This window comes from Fistularia commersonii, chromosome 28 (assembly GCF_037954325.1).
Source record: "Fistularia commersonii isolate RoL2024-O1a breed Wild chromosome 28, RoL_Fcom_v1.0, whole genome shotgun sequence".
Taxonomy (NCBI): Eukaryota; Metazoa; Chordata; class Actinopteri; order Syngnathiformes; family Fistulariidae; genus Fistularia; species Fistularia commersonii.
In genome coordinates, this window is record NC_141311.1 from 13,436,723 (window position 1) to 13,457,853 (window position 21,131).

General features: G+C 43.1%; 1 protein-coding gene across 10 annotated transcripts in view; it reads left to right on the plus strand.

Annotated features, from left to right (window-relative positions):
- depdc5 (DEP domain containing 5, GATOR1 subcomplex subunit) overlaps positions 1-21,131 on the plus strand; it is a 45,303-nt gene that overhangs the window by 14,235 nt on the left and 9,937 nt on the right. For 4 of the 10 annotated variants that reach the window (XR_015108905.1, XM_086175402.1, XM_086175404.1 and 1 more), the window contains exons 31-37: positions 179-241; positions 961-1,058; positions 6,099-6,179; positions 6,527-6,659; positions 10,967-11,066; positions 11,174-11,413; positions 18,342-18,502. Coding sequence is in view for 8 of the 10 variants with exons in the window: in XM_086175402.1 (XP_086031528.1) it covers positions 179-241; positions 961-1,058; positions 6,099-6,179; positions 6,527-6,659; positions 10,967-11,066; positions 11,174-11,413; positions 18,342-18,502 (876 nt within the window). In the remaining 2 variants the exon portion in view is untranslated. Of the gene's footprint in view, positions 1-178; positions 242-960; positions 1,059-6,098; positions 6,180-6,526; positions 6,660-10,966; positions 11,067-11,173; positions 11,414-18,341; positions 18,503-20,143; positions 20,217-21,131 lie in introns of all 10 variants that reach the window. The other 6 variants (XM_086175406.1, XM_086175410.1, XM_086175409.1 and 3 more) reach the window with 4 other exon arrangements.

Consider the following 21,131-nt stretch of genomic DNA (forward strand, 5'->3'; position numbering starts at 1 on the left):
TGGTGTATTAATATAGGTAGTCTTGTATTTTAAAGTTAATACTTGAATTCTTAACCCAAAGCATCTGATGAATGTGAGGTTTAAGAGACGATTGCTCTACCTCCTGCGCCACACCATCCTCTTGTTACTTTGCTATCTATGCTTGATCCTTGAATGTTTCCTGTCTTTATGCTGACAGGATTCTGCATTGTTATTGGATTTTATAAGAAGCCCTCGCTCTTCCTACATCTACCACTATCAGGTCAGTAAGTTCCTGTCCTGTTACCCCCCAAACATTTTGCATAAGCTCACTGTGCTGAACATAGTTTTATTAACAGTATTGTCAATCAAAGCAAGTCCCACCTTAAGGGAGAAATGAATTTGATTCTGTGTGTGTGTCTTTGTGAGATTAAGTGTTTTGGTACCTCTTTTACTGTTTCATCATCACTTGTAATTTGGGCTGCCATTAGGAGATGGTTGTGCCAAAATATAATACCTTTAGTCTCAAAGAGAACTAAATTCCAAATTGTAGTTCTTTACTGATTTTATCTACATGTACTACATTGTGAAATCACAATAAAACTGGTCAGTTATTTTTGTTTGTTTTTTTCATTTTAACTCAGAGTTCATTGCAGTTCATTGGTGAAAAATTGGCGTTACTTTCTTTGAGCTTGATAGAGTTGATAGGGCTCACAAAATGTATGATGATGATGATCATTATGACGATACATAAATGTAAAAGAAAAAACTTCAATGTAACAATCAGCAGTAATGCACCACAGATTTTTCGGATAGTTTTTGGGGGGATAAATTTGCACCAAATTTGGTCGGGAGGGGGCCTTAGATTTACTTCCATATGATTCAAAATGTCTGCCAGCTGCTGTGGTTGCTCATTGAAAATTGGAAGTTTGACATGTTGCTTTGGTGACTGCAGCATTTGATCTGAAGTGTTTATGATCGTTGATTTCCTAAACTGTGTAGTTAACCTCTGAAGCTACAGATGGTATCGATAAAGGAGGGACAGCTGGAGTGCCTGCATCACTTGCAGGAGACACAACAGCCTGTATTTCGGACACAAGGTAAGCCTGTTACTTCATTTACCACTGTTGACACCTCCATCTATTAACAATTGAATCCATCTGCACACTGCCCCTCTGCTATTAATTGTCTGTCTTCTCTTGAATACAATAAACGTTTTTTCGATGTAACTATAATTATAGAAAAAATTGGAGTCAGAAATTAACCCCCCCATCCAACCCCACTGTATTGAGTAACTGGGTAGACATTCTGGAAAATATACATCTTAATAATCGGTTACCCATGGTCAGGGTTACTTCAGTAATATTTGAGGGTAGGTGGATATATATTATTGACACCTCCAAAATCTTCGACTGATACCAAAACAGATTAGTCACAAAGAAGGCTGAAATATTTGAGGTAGATATGAGTTATTTAGCACTCCAATACTAGAGGTGCACTCACCACTAGAGCATTCATCCAATTCATGACATACACAACTAGGTCCAGAAATATTTGGACAGTGACACAAGTTTTGTTTTTTCAGCTGTTTATGAAAATGCAGCCTCAGGGCGGCAAGGGCTGGTGTATCCCCGAGCCAGCCTCGGGGGGGCATGGGCCAGTGTCTCCCTGTGCCGGTCCCAAGCCCAGATAAATGCAGAGGGTTGCGTGAGGAAGGGCATCCGGTGTAAAAGTTTTGTCAAACCCAAACATGGAAATCAACCATAACAACCAGATCAAGCCGGATCGGTCGAGGCCTGCGTTCACAACAACCACTATTGGTATCGATGGCCAACAGGGAAGCAGTGGAAACTGGGCTACTGTAGGTCAAAGAAGGAGAGGAGGAAGTTGTGTTTGGAAGCAGAGAGAGAACAGGACAGACAAGAGTCTGGGACTGAGAGTAGGGACTATGACAGGAAAAGATGGAATTGGTAGACATGATGCAGAGAAGGAAAGTGGATATGCTGACAGAAGACCAGGAGGAAAGGTAGTAAGGCAAGAAGCTTAGGAGCAGGCTTTAAGTTGTACTATCATGATACTGACAGGAAGAGAAATTGAGTAGGAGTTATCTTTAATGAGGAGTTTGTGAGAAAGGTTCTGAAGGTTAGACCTAAAATACACCTGGTGTTGCAACCTGGACACATCTTCAGTGACTCCCGGGATCACTGGGTGTTTCGGGTCTTAGTCATACACCCTCACTTGGGTGGCCCAGCCGAGGATGATCAGTCCCCCGACTTGTGTCCAGGTAGCGCATTATGCCACGCCTCCCCCCTCCTCAACCAGAGCCACTGTGAAGCTTTCTCAGCCTCTTCCAAAATGTTCTTGTTGGCTCTTCACCTCTACAGTCCGCAAATTCCAAGGAGTCCTATGAAACGATGTAGAGATCTGCCTGCAAAGCTCCTGCAGCCAACCTCAGTAGGCTTGCAGCGGGCATTCCAACCGTTCCTCTGGCACTCAGCCACAAGCTCTGTGTGTTTTGCTCTTTTCCTCTCCTGGGCTTCCTCCATTCTGTCCTCCCAGGGATTTGTTAACTTGAGAGCACCACCTGCCTGCTGGAAGTTGACATCAGCACTATGTCTGGATGGAGTGCTGTGGCTACGATGTTGTCTGGGAAATGCAGCTGTCTCCCCAGATCAGCCAAGAGTTGCCAGTCCCTTGCTGTTGAAAGCAGGCCCCCTTGTGTCTTCTTGGAGGGTTGCGGGTGCAGCGAGCAGGGGGTTTTCCACAGCAGAGAGCCACTGGTTGAGATTAGCAGTGGTTGCTTGGCGTGCAACGGTGTCCTTCAGATCTCTGGTGAAGAGCATTCTGAGGCTCTTCATATTTCTCAGACACGGATGGAATAGTGGCGTCACCCAGGCTGAATCAGAGTTAGCTTGAAGGAGGAGTTTGTTAGACAGGTTCTGGAGATGAAAAGAATGTCAGATAGACTTATGAGTCTGAAATTGGAAATTGATGGTGTGATGCTCAATGTTGTTAGTGGCTATAACCCGCAGGTGGGATGTGAATCTGAAGAGAAGGAGAAGTTCTGGAATGAGTTAGATGAAGTGATGCAGAATATTCGCAGGAATGAGAGAGTGGTAATTGGTGCAGACTTCAATGGACATGTTGGTGAAGGCAATAGAGGGGATGAAGAAGTGATGGGCAGATTTGGTATCCAGGATAGGAATGCAGAGGGACAGATGGTGGTAGATTTTGCAAAAAGGATGGAAATACAGAGAAAGCGGTTAGTGAAGAAGTGGGATACTGAGAGGACTGAAGAGAACAGACAAGAGTTCAGGGAGATGCGGCGAATGGTAAAGATAGAGGTAGTAAAGGCAAAACAAAGGGCGTACAATGACTTGTGTCCTCGGTTGGATAGTAAGGAGGGTGAGAATGACCTATACAGGTTGGCGAAACAGAGAGATAAAGATAGAAAGGATGTACAACAGGTCCGGGTGATTAAGGACAGAGAGGGAAATGTATTGACTGATGCTAGAAGAGTGATGGGAAGATGGAAAGAGTACTTTGAAGAGCTGATGAATGTGGAAAATGAAAGAGAGGCAAGGGTAGAAGAGGGGACTATTGTAGACCACAAAGTCGCACAAATTAGTAAAAGTGAAGTGAGGAAGGCATTGAAGAGGATGAAGAGTAGAAAAGCAGTTGGTCCTGATGATAAACCTGTGGAGGTGTGGAAGTGTCTAAGAGGTGCAGCGGTAGATTTCCTGACTAGATTATTCAACAGGATCTTAGAGAGTGAGAAGATGCCTGAGGAATGGAGACAAAGTGAAGTTATGAGAAAAGTTATGAGAAAGAGTAGTTGAAAATAGACTGAGAGCAGAAGTCAGCAGTATGGCTTCATGCCTAGGAAGAGTACTACAGATGCAGTATGTGCGTTGAGAATGCTAAAAGAAAAGTACAGAGAAGGCCAGAGGGAGCTGCACTGTGTTTTTGTAGACCTAGAAAAGCATATGACAGGGTGCCAAGAGAGGAGCTCTGGTATTGTATGAGGAAGTCTGGAGTGGCAGAGAAGTATGTTAGACTGGTGCAGGACACTAATGCTAGCTGTGAGACACTGGTACGGTGTACTGTAGGGGTAAGGGAACAGAGAAGTTCAAGGTGGAGGTGGGACTCCATCAGGGATCAGCTCTGAGCCCCTTCTTGTTCGCAATGGTGATGGATAGGCTGACATATGAGGTTAGACAGGAATCCCCATGGCCCATGATGTTTGCGCATGACAATATGATCTGTAGTGAGAGCAGACAACAGGTAGAGGAAAATCTAGAGAGGTGGAGGTATGCTCTGGAAAGGAGAGGAATGAAAGTTAGTCGCAGCAAGACAGAATATATGTGTGTGAATGAGAGGAACTCGGGTGGAACGGTGAGGCTACAGGGAGTGGAGATCAAGAAGCTGGAGGATTTCAGGTATTTAGGGTCAACAGTCTAGAGCAGAAAAGAGGTGAAGAGACGGGTCCAAGCAGGTTGGAATGGGTGGGGAAAAGAGTCAGGGGTACTATGTGATAGAAGACTATCGTCCAGAATAAAAGGCAAGGTGCACAAGACAGTGGTGAGACCAGCGATGACGTATGGACTAGAAACTGTTACAATGACCAAAAGACAGCAGGCAGAACTAGAGGTTACAGAGATGAAGATGTTGAGGTTCTCTTTGGGAGTGACCAGAATGGATAGGATCAGGAATGAGGCTATCAGAGGAACAGCACATGTTCGATGTTTTGGAGAGAAGGTCAGAGAAGCGAGATTGAGATGGTTCGGTCATGTACAGATGAGGGATAGAGAATATATTGGTAGACGGATGCTGGAATTGGAGCTGCCAGGCAAGAGGTCTCGAGGAAGACCAAAGAGAAGATTTATGGACGTAGTGAGAGAGGATATGAAGGGAGTTGGTGTGAGAGAGGAGGATACGGAGAATAGGGTTAGATGGAGAAAGTTGACTCGCTGTGGGGACCCCTGACGGGAAAAGCCAAAAGAAGAAGAAGAAGGGTGTAGGCAGGGATTCAATTTAGATTTTATATGGACATGTGTAAATGGTTTAAAAATCCCTTTCTTTATAAGTCTCGTTTAATCTTAAAGTGCATTACTATATTTTTCAATACCAATAACTTGTTAAAAGTTTTGCGCCTTTGTATGATCAGTGGGATCAGTTGCAATGCATACATGTGAATGATAAAAGTAAACTGCATGTTTTTCTAAGGAAATATGAGGTGTTTCATGAAATGTTTTGTAAAAGGATTAAATGTCATGGATGTTCCAAGATTTTCCTAATGTCCTTATACTTCTTTATACCAAAACAGAGGAAAGACATGATATTTTGGTTAATGCTGGAACAGCATTGTTTCAGGTGAGACTAAGTTCAACCTGTGCCAGAGGGATGGGAAGAAGAAAGTTTGGAGAAGAATTGGAATAGCTCATGATGCAAAGCACACCATGGGCCCATGACACACCATGGGCATGCATGGCTTCCAACGGCACTGGGTCACTTGTGTTTATTGATGATGTGACAAAAGACAGAAGCAGCCTGGTGAATTCTGAAGTATATAGGGATATGCATTCTGCTCAGGTTTAGCCAAATGTAGCAAAGTTGATTGGACAACATTCACAGTACAGATGACCAATGATCCAAAAAATTCTGCAAAAGCAAAAACCAGGAGTTTTTTAAAGCAAAGAAGTGGAATATTCTGTGATGGCCGAGTCGATCACCAGATCTCAACTGAATGGAGCATGCATTTCACTTGCTCAAGACAAAACTTAAGGCAGAAAGACTCACAAACAAGCAATAAATGAAGACCGGTGCAGTAAAGGCCTGGCAAAGCATCACAAAGGAGGAAACCCAGCATTTGGTGATGACCATGGGTTCCAGACTTTGCATTGCCTGCAAAGGATTCTCAACAAAATATTGAGAAGTAACATTTTCTTGGGGTTATCTTTATTTGTCCAATTACTTTTGAGCACCTGAAATGAGCAGAGCCCAAATCGTGTAGATTGTCACACTGTCCAAATATTTCTGGGCCTAACTGTACATAAAAAATATATAAATTTAATCTATGGCTGTTTGGACATAAAAGAGTGTTCGAAAATATTTGATAAAAAATTGTGATGTCTTGACAGTGGGCCATGTTCAGAGTGTGAGTTTCCTCTGCCTTCTTCTTCAACTTTCTTGGAGATCCTGGAGGCCATTAAACACCCAACGTAAGAATTGTTTTGCACTCCTGTGTTTGGGACTTGATTCAATGGGATTCAGGTCTGAACCTGTAAACCAACAAGTAATTTCAGTCATTATATTGATATGTTTTTATTTTTAATTTTCATATTGCTATTTAGTTGTTTTGTGTCCTTTCAATAATTACACATAATTTAATATTGTACACTCTGTTATGTTATTGGGTTTTTTCTTTCGTTATCTTGACAGAAATGTTTCAAACCATTAGGCAAAAGAGCATTTCTTTATCCTCAGCAACTAATAATACTGAATCTGTTTTTTTTTTTTGGTTTTCTGTCCATGATGTACTTTGCTGGTGGTCTGTGTATTGTATTAGGACTGGTGTGCAGCTACTCCCAGAACAGAAGGGCCTTCCACTCCACTGCTTTATCAGTGCAGAGGTTGTTCATTGGCTCATTAACAATGTGGAGGGTTTGGCCACAAAAGGAATGGCTGTGGAGATTATGCAGGTAGGAGTTGTCTTTTTTAATTGCCTGAGAACAACAGCTCTTTAAAATAAGAAACAAAAAAATTAATGGAAAGTGTAGAAAACACAATTACGTTGAACAATCATCATCATTACCAATACAGCTGTAACAGGATCATTGTAATTCTGTTTTATATGTCAAGTCAGATTTTAAAGCACCAAATCACAACACAGATGTCTCATGTCACTTACAATAAAGAGTTGGTCTATGTAAACACAACATTCCCCCAAACAAGCTCCAAAAAGAGAGATGATTTATTTTACATATAACAGGAAAATTATTCTCTCATGACGTTGCGAGCAAACAGGCTCTTCCTCAGATGCTTACCAGAGATGCTCCTCTGAGGAAGAGCCTATGTTTTCCCAAAACATCATGAGAGAATATATTTTTTGTGTTATATGTTGATAAATCTTTTCGGAGCACTTTTGCTGTATGGATTTTTTCAAACTCAACACTATTGGCAAGACTACAACTATATTCTTTCTTACTCTGCAATTTTTTTCCACCATTCAATGTTTTCACTCGGTATTTGCATAGCCTCTGCAATTTCAGTCTAACAGTTTTCCTTCTCGACTTGGTTGTGATACCTTGCAGAGTTGACATCGTGAGACATTTGAGACGTGCCACATAATGTGCATGTTGTTCACTGTTCTATGCTGGCCTCACACAGGGCACCATTTGTTGTGCCGTGAGTGGAGCTAGAATTAGTTATTAATCAAATTTATCGGAATAGCATTAACTCAATAATTGTATTAACCTTTGTTTGGGGCACCACCAGCAAAGCTGGAAAATAACAAATAATGGAACACAGTCTCAAGAAAAGGGCATTTCTCTGAAAATACCAATATTTAACAATACTATTTTAGATTAATTAGGTATAAATTTGAGCACTGACACTGTCACACTGTCTTGCCACAATATCTGCACACAGAATATCAGGAAACTCCCCTTTAAAATATCCATCCATTCATTGATCTTTCCCCGCTTAATCACACGGGTCGCAGGGGCAGCAGCCGGAGCAGTGAAGCCAAGCCCTCCTTCTCCTCTGGCACATGGTCCAGCTCCTCTGGGGGGACCCTGAGGTATTCCCAGGCCAGCCTGGAGACAAAGTCTCTCTGGCGTGTCCTGGGCCTTCTCCGTGGTCTCCTCCCAGATGGACATGCCTGGAATACCTCCCCCAAGAGGCGTCCAGGAGGCATCCTAACCAGATGCCCGAGTCACCTCATCTGACTCCTCTCTGTGGGGAGGAGCAGGGGATCTACTCAGAGTTCCTCCCAGATGGTCGAACTTCTCACCCTATTTCTTAGGGAGAGTCTGGCCACCTGCTGAGGAAATTCATTTTGGCTGCTTGTATCTGCAATCTCGTTCTTTTGGTCACTATCCACAGCTCGTGACCAAAGGTTGGGGTGGGAACGTAGATCAAACAGTAAATTGAGAGCTTTGCCTTTTAGCTCTGGTCCCTCTTCACCACGACAGACCGGTACAGAGTCCGCATTGCTGCAAACGGTGCACTGATCCCCCTGTCGATCTTCTGCTCCATCCTTCCCTCACAAGATACTTGAACTCCTCCACTTGGGGCAGGACCTCTTCCCCGACCCAGAGTGGACCTCATCCAGCTGCAGGGCCTCGCTACAGAAGAGCTTTTTAACTACTTCAGCCCTGGAAATAGGTGTTTCCACTCTAGAGTCCCCCGGCTCTGCTTTCTCATTGGAAGGCGTTTCAACGGGTTCAGGAGGTCTCGGAAGTATTAATGTTGCCCATGTGAGCATTGAAGTCTCCCAGTAGAATGAGGGAATCCATGGCTGGAGCGCTCTCCAGCAGCCCCTCTGGGGCTCCTAAGAATAGTGGGTAAACTAAACTGTTGTTGGGTGCATAGCCACAAATAACAGTCAGAACCCCTCCCACCACCTGAAGGCAGAGGGAGGCTACCCTCTCGTCCACTGGGTTGAACCCCAACATGCTTGCGTAGAGACGGGGGGGCAATCAATATGACCACACCTGCCTGGTGCCGGAGGCAACTCCACAATAAAAGAGTCCAATCTCTCTCGAGAGGCCTAGCTCCAGACACCACACTGTGCATCGAAGTAAGTCTATATCTCGTCGGAATCTCTCAGCTTCGCGCACCAGGTCGGGCTCCTTACCCTCCAGAAAGTGTTCCACACGTGGTTGTTGAGTACCATAAATAAGTTTGAGTAACCAAAATAAGTTTTCTGTCTCTACTTGAGGCACAACATGCACTACTGGGTAACTGGAGAGCCATGCGCTCTAAAGGGAGTGCATATTCAAGACTGTGCTGATCTGAGCAGTGAGTGCATGGAGTGTCAGACGGCTGACTTGATGTCCTGTGTGACTCGCTGCTAAAAGCACAGGCATACTGTCACAACAGTGTGACATATGTGAGTTCCTCAGTACAGTCTCTTAGTTCACGGCCATGTATGTTGTCAGGACCCGGAGCTTTGTGTGCATTGATCCTGCCAAGGGGTAACCAGGGACATAATCATTACCTGTTTAACGGGAGGGTGTGGAGTCTTCAGCTGAATATGCTCAGCAGAGTAGTGTGGCTGTTACAGATCCATGGTTCCGGCTTGCAGTCTTCAACGGTCTGTAACACCCACCACAGACTGCAGTGTGTCTCTGCTGTCACTGAAACGGCAGGGTTGCCTCATTGAGTACCACCTCTTAGCCTTCCTGAGACCACAGAATGAGATGAGAAATGATGAGATGAGAACAACTTTATTAATTCCGAAGGAAATTGTTGTGCCAGAGTTTCACATAAAAAACACAACAGTAATAGATAATAGTAGAAAGGAGGAAGAATAAGAAATATAATGAAATATGAATTGTCTTAACTGTTAGCAGTAACTACAAAGATTGAAGATTCCCTGCAGCTGAGGGAAGAGGAATTAAAAATAATTAAAAAGAAGAAGCTGGCCCTAACTGCCCTCAGGCCCACTTGGTCCACAGCTTTGAAGGCTGTATTTCCGAGCCTGTGGACTGCCCCTGTTAGCCAAGGTTTCTGACAACTTGGTGTCCGTGACATCATCCATGCACTTAATGATGTTTTCTGTGTCAGACTATATACTCCTGGGGGGTTGTTGTGTTGTCTGATGTGGCAGCCAGCTTAGAGATGTTCCAGTCTGTCATAGTGAAGCAGTCTTGAAGTGCCTTTGAAAACCATTCTGGCCACACTTTTACCTATTTTCTGAACTGGTCTGGTGACTTTGACCAGTTGTCTGTATGCTGGAATTAGCAATACAGTGACATGATCAGAGGCGTTGAAGTGGGGAAGAGCCTGTTAAACTCCTCTCTGGGTTTATGAAGACATTGTACAGAGTATCTTTTCCCTGAGTAGGATGGTTAATGTGTTGGAATATATTGGGGAACACATTCGTTGGGTTCCCCAATATATTCCGGGATGAGAAAAGCATCTGGGTCATCTGTCTGCTGCTCACTGGTATGACAGTTCAGTTCATTTAGAGCCTCAACCCTTGTGTTGTTGCCGGGGCTCAGAGGGATATAAACATCTACAAGCAGTATGGACATTCCTTGGTAAATAGAATAGCCATCAATTCATCGCCATAAACTCCACCAATGGTGATATTTATATATGGTGTATTTACATACCACAACAGCGTCAAGACACCAGTCATCATTTTTGTAAACACCAAGCCCACCACTGTTGGTCTTACCTCCCTCAATGACAGCTCAGTATGCTCTGTTGCATGTTAGCCAATCAAGCTGGACGATGCTGTCAGGAACGCTGTTACTGAGCAACATTTCCACAAACACAAAGACAAAGTACTATTTCACAGTCTTTATGGTAGTCAGCTACGAGCACCATTTCTTGAAGCTGATTGGGTACAACAACGGAAGACTACACTGTGTGCCACTCCTGTCAGCTAATAACTGGAGACTAATGCTACAGTTCGCATAGGCTCACCAGATTTGGACAGTAGATTGGAAAAACATTGCCTGGTCCAACAGTGAGATGATAGTCAGAATTTGGTCCAAACAATAAGATTCATCCTACCTTTTATCAACGATTCAGGCTGGTGGTGGTGATTTAATGGTGCTGAGGATAGTTTCTTGTCACTCAGAATCTCTTGAGGACTGTCTCCAGCACTTGTTGTTGTTGAATCTATGCCATGAAGAATTAAGGCAGTACTGAAAGCAAAATGGGGTCTGACCCGGTGCTTGCTAAGTGTACTAAGTAAAGTGCGCGATGAAAGTGTATTTGTGTATAGGAATATATGCATCTCTCATGATCCACTCTGTTTTTGTATGTTTAGAAGATGCTGGATGAAGGTCTTGTTGCCCATGCCTCTGGAGATGCCATGCGCACTTTTGTCTATGGCTTCTACTTCTATAGAATTGTTGGGGAAAAAGATGGTAAGTGATTTTAAAAAGCACACCTGGCATTTGTACCATGCTTCATAATCAATACTCACAGAAATAATGTGACATATTGATGTAACCTCTTCTTTGTACTGATCTAGCCTCGCAGCTGCCCACAACATCCCCAGTAGTTGCAGGCTTAGGGACACCTTCCCTGGAGGACTTAGGCCTCTTTCAAAGAAAGTGGTTTGAGGTGGCTTTTGAGTTGGAGGAGCACCAACTGTGTGACCTTCCTACATTCCTCCTTCCATGGCTGCCCAGCTGCCCAGCTTCTTACACAAGTAGGCACAGCTCCTTCAGCCGCAGCTTTGGAGGACGTAGCCAGGCGGCTGCACTGCTAGGTATACTTAGCCCACACAGCAGAGCTAGATCTTAGATTGCTAGAGGTTTCTAATGTCTCATAAATTGTACTATGTAGTATCATAAAAAGTGTTATATATCATACATAATTATATAAGTGTTATATGTCCAAAGGTGCAATTGAAATATCTTCTGTGATGTTAACTTTGCCAAACTTCATAATTTACTTGAATATGTCAGCACTGTAGTTATCTTGTAAGTTTTTTCTACATTCGTCGTCTTCTCCTCCTTTTGGCTTTTCCTTTCAGGGATTGCGACAGTGAATCAACCCTCTCCATCTAACCCTATTGTCTGTATCCTCCTCTCTCACACCAACTACCTTCATTTCCTCTCTCACTATGTCCATAAATCTTCTCTTTGGTCTTCCTCAAGACCTTTTACCTTTCAGCGCCAATTCCAGCACCCTTCTACCAATATATTCACTATCCCTGCCCTGTACAGGATGTAACCATCTCAATCTGGCTTCTCTGACCTTCTCTCCAAAACATCTAACATGCTTTTTCTCTGATAGACTCATTCCTGATCCTATCCATCCTGGTCAACCCCAAAGAGAACCTTAGCATCTTAATCTCTGCAACTTCTAGCTCTGCCTCCTGTCTTTTGGTCATTGGAACTATTTCTAGTCCATACAGCATCGCTGGTCTCACCACTGTCTTGTACACCTTTCCGTTCTCTCTGGCCGATAGTCTTCTAGCACATAGTACATTAGATTACATTTTTACATCACAGTCATTTGGCAGGCACTTTTATTCAAAGCGACTCACAAAAAGTGCAATTCAGTCACCGAAGATCTGTGGATCCGACGTACCAGAAGTCGGAAGGAAGAAGTGACCACTCAGCAGAGTAGAGCCATATACATACATTCATCATACATACATACAGTGTATATCATAAGTATTCACCCCCTTGGATGTTTTACCCTTGTAGTGCTTTGATAAATCAATCATGGTCAGTAAAATTTGGCTTTTTTAACACAAAAAATTATTGGAAAAAAAATCTTAAATGTTAAAGTGAAAACAGATTTCTACAAAGTAATGTCAATGAAATAAAGATTTATAAAGAAATATAATTGTTTGCATAATTAATCACCCCCTTTTTAAGTCAATACATGAAAACAGATGAACACTCCAAGCAACTCAGGGAAACGGTGATTGAAATGTACAATTTAGGGGATGGATACAAAAAAAAAATTCCAAGGCATTGAACATCCCCCGGAGTTCAGTGAAATCCATTATCAAGAAATGGAAGGAATATGGCACTTGTGTGAATCTGCTAAGATCAGGCCGCCCTCGTGACTGCAAGTAGGAGACTAGTGAGAGAAGCAACCAATATCCCTAAGACTACTCTGAAGGAGTTACAAGCTTCAGCTGCTGAGATGGGAGAGACTGCGGATATAGCAACTGCTGCCCGGGTTCTTCACCGGTCAAAGCTTTATGGGAGAGTGGCAATGAGAAAGCCACTGTTGAAGAAAGGTAATTTAGATCTCGACTAGAGTTTGCCAAAAAGCATGTGGAAGACTCCATGGTCAAGTGGAAGAAGATTCTTTGGTCTGATGAGACCAAAATCTAGCTTTTTGGCCATCAGACAAGACGTCATGTTTGGCGGAAACCAAACACTGTATATCACCAAAAACACAGACTGCCAAAAACAGACTCACTGCTGTGATTGCATCCAAAGGTCCATATACAAAATACTGACTGGAAGGGGTTGATTAATTATGCAAACAATTACATTTCTTTATATATTTTTGTTTCATGGACATTTCTCTATAGAAATCTGTTTTCACTGTGACATTAAAGAGTTTTTTCCAATAAATTTTTGCGTTAAAAAAGCCAAATTTTATTGACCATGATTGATTTATGAAAGCACTGAAAGGGAAAACTTCCAAGGGGGTGAATACTTATGTTAGACACTACATACATACATAAATACATACATGCATTTCATTGTTTTTTGTACTCTCCTACCTGTCTCCCTGATAACACTAGCTTTTGTTGTCCAATCATCTGGGAGCTCTCCCTGAACACCCATAGCCTTTCTCAACTCCTTCCTTAAATCCATACAACACTCCTCCTTTTTCAGCTTCCATCACTTTGTCCTCTGCTCTGCCCTTGTCCTCTTGATGGTCCTTCCTGTCATTGCCATGGTAGTGCAACTTAAAGCCTGCTCCTAAGCCTCTAGCTTCACTACCTTTCCATCTGGTCTCCTGGACACACAACCATCCTTCTCTGAATCATGTTGACCAACTCTCTACCTTTTCCTGTCATAGTCCCTCTATTTAAAGTCCCTACACTCAATCCTAGACCCTTCCCTTTCCTCTTCTCTCTCTGCTTCTGAAAACGTCTCCGTCCTCTCCTTTGACCTACAGTAGCCCGGTTTCCATTGGTACCCTGTAGGTCATTGGTACCAATGGTGGTTGTTGTTAACTTGGGCCTCGACTGATCCAGTATGATTTGATTATTAGGTTTGATTCGCATGTTTGGTTTTAATGCAGCCTCAGGGCGGCACTGGCCCGTGTCTCTTTAAGCCTGCCTTGGGGGGGCACGGAGCAGTGTCTCCCTGAGCCGGTCCCAAGCCCAGATAAATGCTGAGGGTCGAGTCAGGAAGGGCATCCGGCGTAAAACTTTTGCCAAAACCAAATATGCGAGACAACCAAAACTATATACCGGATCAGTCGCGGACCGGGTTAACAATGACCACCATTGGTACTGATGACCTATAGGGTACTAATGGAAATTGGGCTACTGTGGGTCAAAGAACAAGAACAAGAAGAAGAGGAGGAGTGCGTGTTCGGAAGCAGAGAGAGAGAGGAGGAAAGGAAAGAGCCTGGGACTGAGAGTAGGGACTTTGAATATTGGGACTATGACAGGAAAAGGTAGAGTTGGTCGACATGATGCAGAGAAGGAAGGTGGATATACTGTGTGTCCAAGAGACCAGGTGGAAAGGTAGTAAGGCTAGAAGCTTAGGAGCAGGCTTTAAGTTGTACTATTATGGTACTGACAAGAAGAGAAATGGAGTTGGAGTTATCTTGAAGGAGGAGTTTGTTAGGAACGTCTCAGAGGTGAAAGGACTGTCAGATAGACTTATGAGTCTGAAATTGGAAATTGAAGGTGTGATGCTCAATGTTGTTAGTGGCTATGTCCCGCAGGTGGGGTGTGAATCTGAAGAGAAGGAGAAGTTCTGGAATGAGTTAGATGAAGTGATGCAGAATATTCCCAGAAATGAGAGAGTGGTCATTGGTGGAGACTTCAATGGACATGTTGGTGAAGGCAATAGAGGGGATGAAGAAGTGATGGGCAGATTTGGTATCCAGGATAGGAATGCAGAGGGACAGATGGTGGTAGATTTTGCAAAAAGAATGGAAATGGCTGTAGTGAACACCTTTTTCCAGAAAAAAACAGGAACATAGGGTAAATTATAAGAGCGGATGTAGGAGCACGCAGGTAGACTACATCTTGTATAGACAAGGTAACCTGAAAGAGATCAGTGACTGCAAAGTAGTTGTAGGTGAGAGTGTAGCCAGACAGCATAGGATGGTGGTTTGTAGGATGACTCTGGTGACGAAGAAGATGAAGAGGACAAAGGCAGAGCAGAGGACAAAGTGGTGGAAGCTGAAAAGGGAGGAGTGTTGCATGGTTTTCAGGGAGGAGTTGAAAAAAGGGTCTGGGTGGTCAGGGTGAGCTTCCAGATGATTGGACAACAACAGCTAGTGTTATCAGGGAGACAGGTAGAAGAGTACTTGGTGTGTCATCTGGAAGGAAAGTAGATAAGGAGACTTGGTGGTGGAATGAGGAAGTGCAGGAGTGTATACAGAGAAAGCGGTTAGCGAAGAAGAAGTGGGATACTGAGAGGACTAAAGAGAACAAACAAGAGTTCAGGGAGATGCGGCGAAAGGTAAAGATAGAGGTAGCAAAGGCAAAAGAAAGGGCGTACGATGACTTGTATCCTCGGTTGGATAGTAAGGAGGGTGAGAATGATCTATACAGGTTGGCGAAACAGAGATAAAGATGGAAAGGATGTACAACAGGTCCGGGTGATTAAGGACAGAGAGGGAAATGTATTGACAGATGCTAGAAGAGTGACGGGAAGATGGAAAGAGTACTTTGAAGAGCTGATGAATGTGGAAAATGAAAGAGAGGCAAGGGTAGAAGAGGGGACTATTGTAGACCACAAAGTCGCACAAATTAGTAAAAGTGAAGTGAGGAAGGCATTGAAGAGGATGAAGAGTAGAAAAGCAGTTGGTCCTGATGATAAACCTGTGGAGGTGTGGAAGTGTCTAAGAGGTGCAGCGGTAGATTTCCTGACTAGATTATTCAACAGGATCTTAGAGAGTGAGAAGATGCCTGAGGAATGGAGACAAAGTGTGATGGTGCCTATTTTTAAGAATAAAGGGGATGTGCAGAATTGTGGCAATTATAGAGGGATAAAGTTGATGAGCCATACAATGAAGTTATGGGAAAGAGTAGTGGAAACTAGACTGAGAGCAGAAGTCAGCGTTTGTGAACAGCAGTATGGCTTCATGCCTAGGAAGAGTACTACAGATGCAGTATTTGCATTGAGAATGCTAAAAGAAAAGTTCAGAGAAGGCCAGAGGGAGCTGCACTGTGTTTTTCTAGACCTAGAAAAGCATATGACAGGGTGCCAAGAGAGGAGCTCTGGTATTGTATGAGGAAGTCTGGAGTGGCAGAGAAGTATGTTAGACTGGTGCAGGACATGTATGCTAGCTGTGAGACACTGGTACGGTGTGCTGTAGGGGTAAAGTAACAGAGAAGTTCAAGGTGGAGGTGGGACTCCATCAGGGATCAGCTCTGAGCCCCTTCTTGTTCGCAATGGTGATGGATAGGCTGACAGATGAGGTTAGACAGGAATCCCCATGGCCCATGATGTTTGCGCATGACAATATGATCTGTAGTGAGAGCAGACAACAGGTAGAGGAAAATCTAGAGAGGAAGACGTATGCTCTGGAAAGGAGAAAGTTAGTCGCAGCAAGACAGAATATATGTGTGTGAATGAGAGGAACTTGGGTGGAACGGTGAGGCGACAGGGAGTGGAGATCAAGAAGCTGGAGGATTCCAGGTACTTAGGGTCAACAGTCCAGAGCAACGGAGAGTGTGGAAAAGAGGTGAAGAGACAGCTCCAAACAGGTTGGAATGGATGGAGAAAAGTGTCAGGGGTACTATGTGATAGAAGACTATCGTCCAGATTAAAAGGCAAGGTGTACAAGACAGTGGTGAGACCAGCGATGATGTATGGACTAGAAACTGTTACAATGACCAAAAGACAGCAGGCAGAACTAGAGGTTACAGAGATGAAGAAGCTAAGGTTCTCTTTGGGAGTGACCAGGATGGATAGGATCAGGAATGAGGCTATCAGAGGAACAGCACATGTTAGATGTTCTGGAGAAGGTCAGAGAAGCCCGTCTGAGATGATTCGGTCATGTACAGAGGAGGGATAGAGAATATATTGGTAGACGGATGCTGGAATTGGAGCTGCCAGGCAAGAGGTCTCGAGGAAGACCAAAGAGAAGATTTATGGACGTAGTGAGAGAGGATATGAAGGTAACTGGTGTGAGAGAGGAGGATACAGAGAATAGGGTTAGATAGAGAAAGTTGACTCGCTGTGGGGACCCCTGACGGGAAAAGCCGAAAGAAGAAGAAGAAGAAGATTCGCATGTTTGGTTTTGGCAAAAGTTTATGCCGGATGCCCTTCCTGATGTAATCCTTTGCATTTCTCCAGGCTTGGGACCGGCTCAGGGAAACACTGGCCCGTGCCTCCCCGTGGCTGGCTCAGGGAGACACTGGCCCGTGCCGCCCATATGGCTCACTAAAGAGTTAGTTAGTTTAGTTAGTTTAGTTAGTCCTCTTGCACAACGGGATGCGTAGAGCCAACCGTGGCTACCAGGTTTCCCTATCTGGGTCTATTGTTGGCAATTTGTTGTGCCTGTGCCAGGCTCACATTGCAGGCCTTGAGGTCCTGGGCCACAACATCAAGCCAGCGGGTGCGGGGGGCACCTCTGGGTCTTCTCCATCTGGCTAGCTGGGGATTAAAGGCCAAGATGGTGCTTGTGGGATGTTCAGCGGGCAAGCGGATGATGTGGCAATACCATCGAACTCGCCGCATTGCTGCGAGGCGAGATGCTGGTGGCTGCTGGATTCGATCTCTTAGGGTCTTGTTAGTGACATGCTGGGTCCAGCTGATGTCTGCCTAGACAAGAACGATAAATAATAATTTATTATTAATTGATAACAACCCACCTTCTAAAAGTTCCTGAATTCCATTAGTGAAAACTTGAATTTTCATTCTGTGTTGTTGTGTCACAAGTGGTTTATATTAAGGAGACAATCATTTGCCATGCCCGGTTTCACTGATCCTGAAGTTTCCCAAGGTTCCGTCTGAGGTTGGGTAGTCAGTCTGAAGATTTTTGCAGATCTATGCAGCTGCAAAACAGTTTACATGCTTTGCTCGTAAGTAGTAAAATGCTATGGACTCAAGTGCTGTTGAGAAAAGACTGAATTAGGTTTAACACTGTTGGTCGCATTATGTGTGAAGATGATTCCACCATGACTGAGATGTCATTTTCCAGCAACACCTAAAATGAAAGTGTACAAACCCTCAAAAAAAAAACTTGCATGATGTAGCACCTTTTAAAAAAATGTTAAATTAATTATACATTTAAACATATTATTTAAATGATTATATTCCACTAAATTACAGGTATGTCTATCTTATGGACTAACTTGCATTGCATTGGAAGATTATATTTTTGGAGGAATAGACTTGATTGGCTCAAATGGTTTACAACCAATAAGTGATGACAGCAAATTCACCATTTGACTGCATATGAAAACAAGTTTCATCCATCCTTCATTCATTTACTTCTACTCTCTCTTTGTTGACTACCTGCCACAGTCCCAGAGCAGAAGACAGTCACTCTGGATGTGGATATTAATAACCGCAGTGGACGAAGCGAGTGGTGCAGCTCTTATTACCATGGCAATTTCTCCGTTAAGGTTGCTTTTGAGATCAAGCTACACTGGATGGCAGTCACTGCTGCTGTACTGTTTGACATGGTAATTTTCAATTTTTTTCTACTGATATTGAAAGTGATTTTGTTGTGGAGATTTTCAAACTATTGCCCTTTACTTTTTGAGACCCTTTTCAGTCACTCCTAATTGGTGATAATATTAATGATCTTAAAGTTAACAACATGTAGAAATCCACAGTACTTGTGGTTCTCTTGAGTAGAGATTTCACCTCTGCTGTGCGTTATTTTTCTCAGTGAGCCTAAACTTACTAAATAACTTATTGTAGCGACTGGACTTCTTTCAAATCACATTAAAGGTATGCAGACAACATAAAAGGTAAGTTAAATGGCTGTCTCCTTTGCTGCAACTGAATGTCTTTGGGCTCGTGAAAGGAACTGATCTGTTAGTGGAAGCCTCACACTGAAGGAACTCTGTCTTCCCCCATTCTCCTTCTCATTCCTTCACTCTTCATCTCATCTCCCTTTGCTTTCACTGGTCCCACAAATCCATCTAGTTATACATGGCTTTGTTTATACATAAATTGTCATCAGAATGCTTCAAGAAGTTCCATATTGTTCCTTTCATGTTATTCTTTTGCCATCCCTCACAGTCAGGCCTACATGCCTGCTGGACAATCCCTCAGATAGCCAGATGACCTATCATAATTGGCATCCAGTGAGGTCAGATAGGGACATGTTGTCCAACACAAATTATGACAGAGCAGGGGAACCATTATTAACTGTAGAGAGAAAACTAACAGCAATGTTCCAGACCACAGTTTGCTGGACAAAGGATGCAATGTTAAAACATATCAATTATTCAAAATGGCACAGCTTTTTAATACCAGATCAATAAATATGAAGTTCTACAATCAATATTTGAATTATCTACAAGCATTATCCGTTTACAATGGAAACAAAAACATGCTTGTGTTCCATGAGAAAGCTTAGCGGAGGAATTGAACACATCATGTGTCAGACAGTCGCAGAATTTGTAGACTTTCATATGGATTGATGCCAACTTACCTAGATTACTTTTCTTTATTGGCGATGTGGCTTGTGATGGAAGCAGTACACACAATTTAGAGGTAGTTTTGCTATACTCAAGTAATGGGCTTCAGACTGTGCTCATTTGCCATGTCCAGTTATTACGGTAATTGACTGCCCTGGTCATACTCTTTACATTCCTTTGAATTAATGTCATACTGCTTTCAATTAAATACAAAAAGCTGTGTAGATTCCTATTCTCATTCCATCATTTCCTTTTAAAATAAAACTAAATGTTCAAGTTTTTTAAAACGTCTTTCCTTCTTTCTTCTTTCCAACTTGGATTTTGTCATTTCCCCCTAAAATCTCAAACACAGCAAACTGGTTACAGAACAGTTCACTCACTTTAACGCCAATCACTTTAAATTGTGCTTCAATCAACAATTGTGCCAGTTGCCATTCAGCCTAAAGTAGCCTAGTTACTTATTCCCGCTTCTCAGAGGCACGGATCACATGTTTTGACTCTCAATAGAATTTTCTTTCACCCACATTCTTTTTATATAAACTCCATCATGTGAAAGCAAGATGGATAACTAACTTCACAAACTTAGACCAAAGTTCCTGGACCTGGGCCTAGCTTGCTTAGAGAAAGACCATGATAAACTGCAATCCTTTATCGTAAACCTTTTTTTCTTCACAGCGTGAACCTATGGTATGGCAATGAATTCTGATGATTCTCCATGTCTTAAAGAGCTGTCCCTCCACTCCACATGGTGTGTTCTCTATGATATATAACATGTCAAATGGCAAACCAAGGCAAAGAAAAAAGCCTGATGGTTTTATATTTAAACTGACTTTTAATTCCACCTGGTTGTCACAGGAAGTTATTTTTTAACCTGTGATGTCCAGCTTGTGATGCCTAGTTAGCATAATCTTTGTCTGTTTTTGGAAATGTCATGACATATTGATGTGTCTTTGAGAAGTAGGTCAGTTATTGTGAAGCCCAGCAGTTAATTCTGATGTTATAGATGATAAATCATGATAATTATAATCATAATCTATCTCAACCCCACAAGGGCTTATGTCTTTGATAGTTAACATATTTAATGGCAGTTCATGTCTGAAGAGCCTTAGATACTAATCTTCATAGAGAGAGGAACCACTTGGTAGCCACAGTTTGTGAGTCTTTGTCAATTGCAGGTGTACCATTTCACCTGATTCATTACATTACAGTCATTTGCAGACGTTTTTATCCATAGCGACTTACAAAAATTGCAATTCAATAACCCAAGATCCAAAGTATCAGTAGTCGTTTATCAGAAGTCACCACTCTACCAAATAGCCACCTCAAAACCATATACATACCTGCATTAATTTCTTCGTTTTTTGGGGGGCGTGGGGGGGCTTAGTGCGATTAGTGGGGTAGTGCTTGGTGAAGAGGTCCGTTTTCAGCTCATGGCGGAAGATGGGCAGCACCCCCACTGTTCTGACCTTTTCCGGGAATTCATTCCACCACTGAGGAGCCAAGACCGAGAAGAGCCGAAACTGGTTTGATTGGCAGCCAGAGGCTCTGAGTAATGGGGTGGACAGTCGCTGAGAGGTGGCAGATAGGAGGGGACGGGTAGGGACATGTGGCCTGACCATATCCTGAAGATATGATGGGGCCGTCCCATTCACTGCCTGGTAGG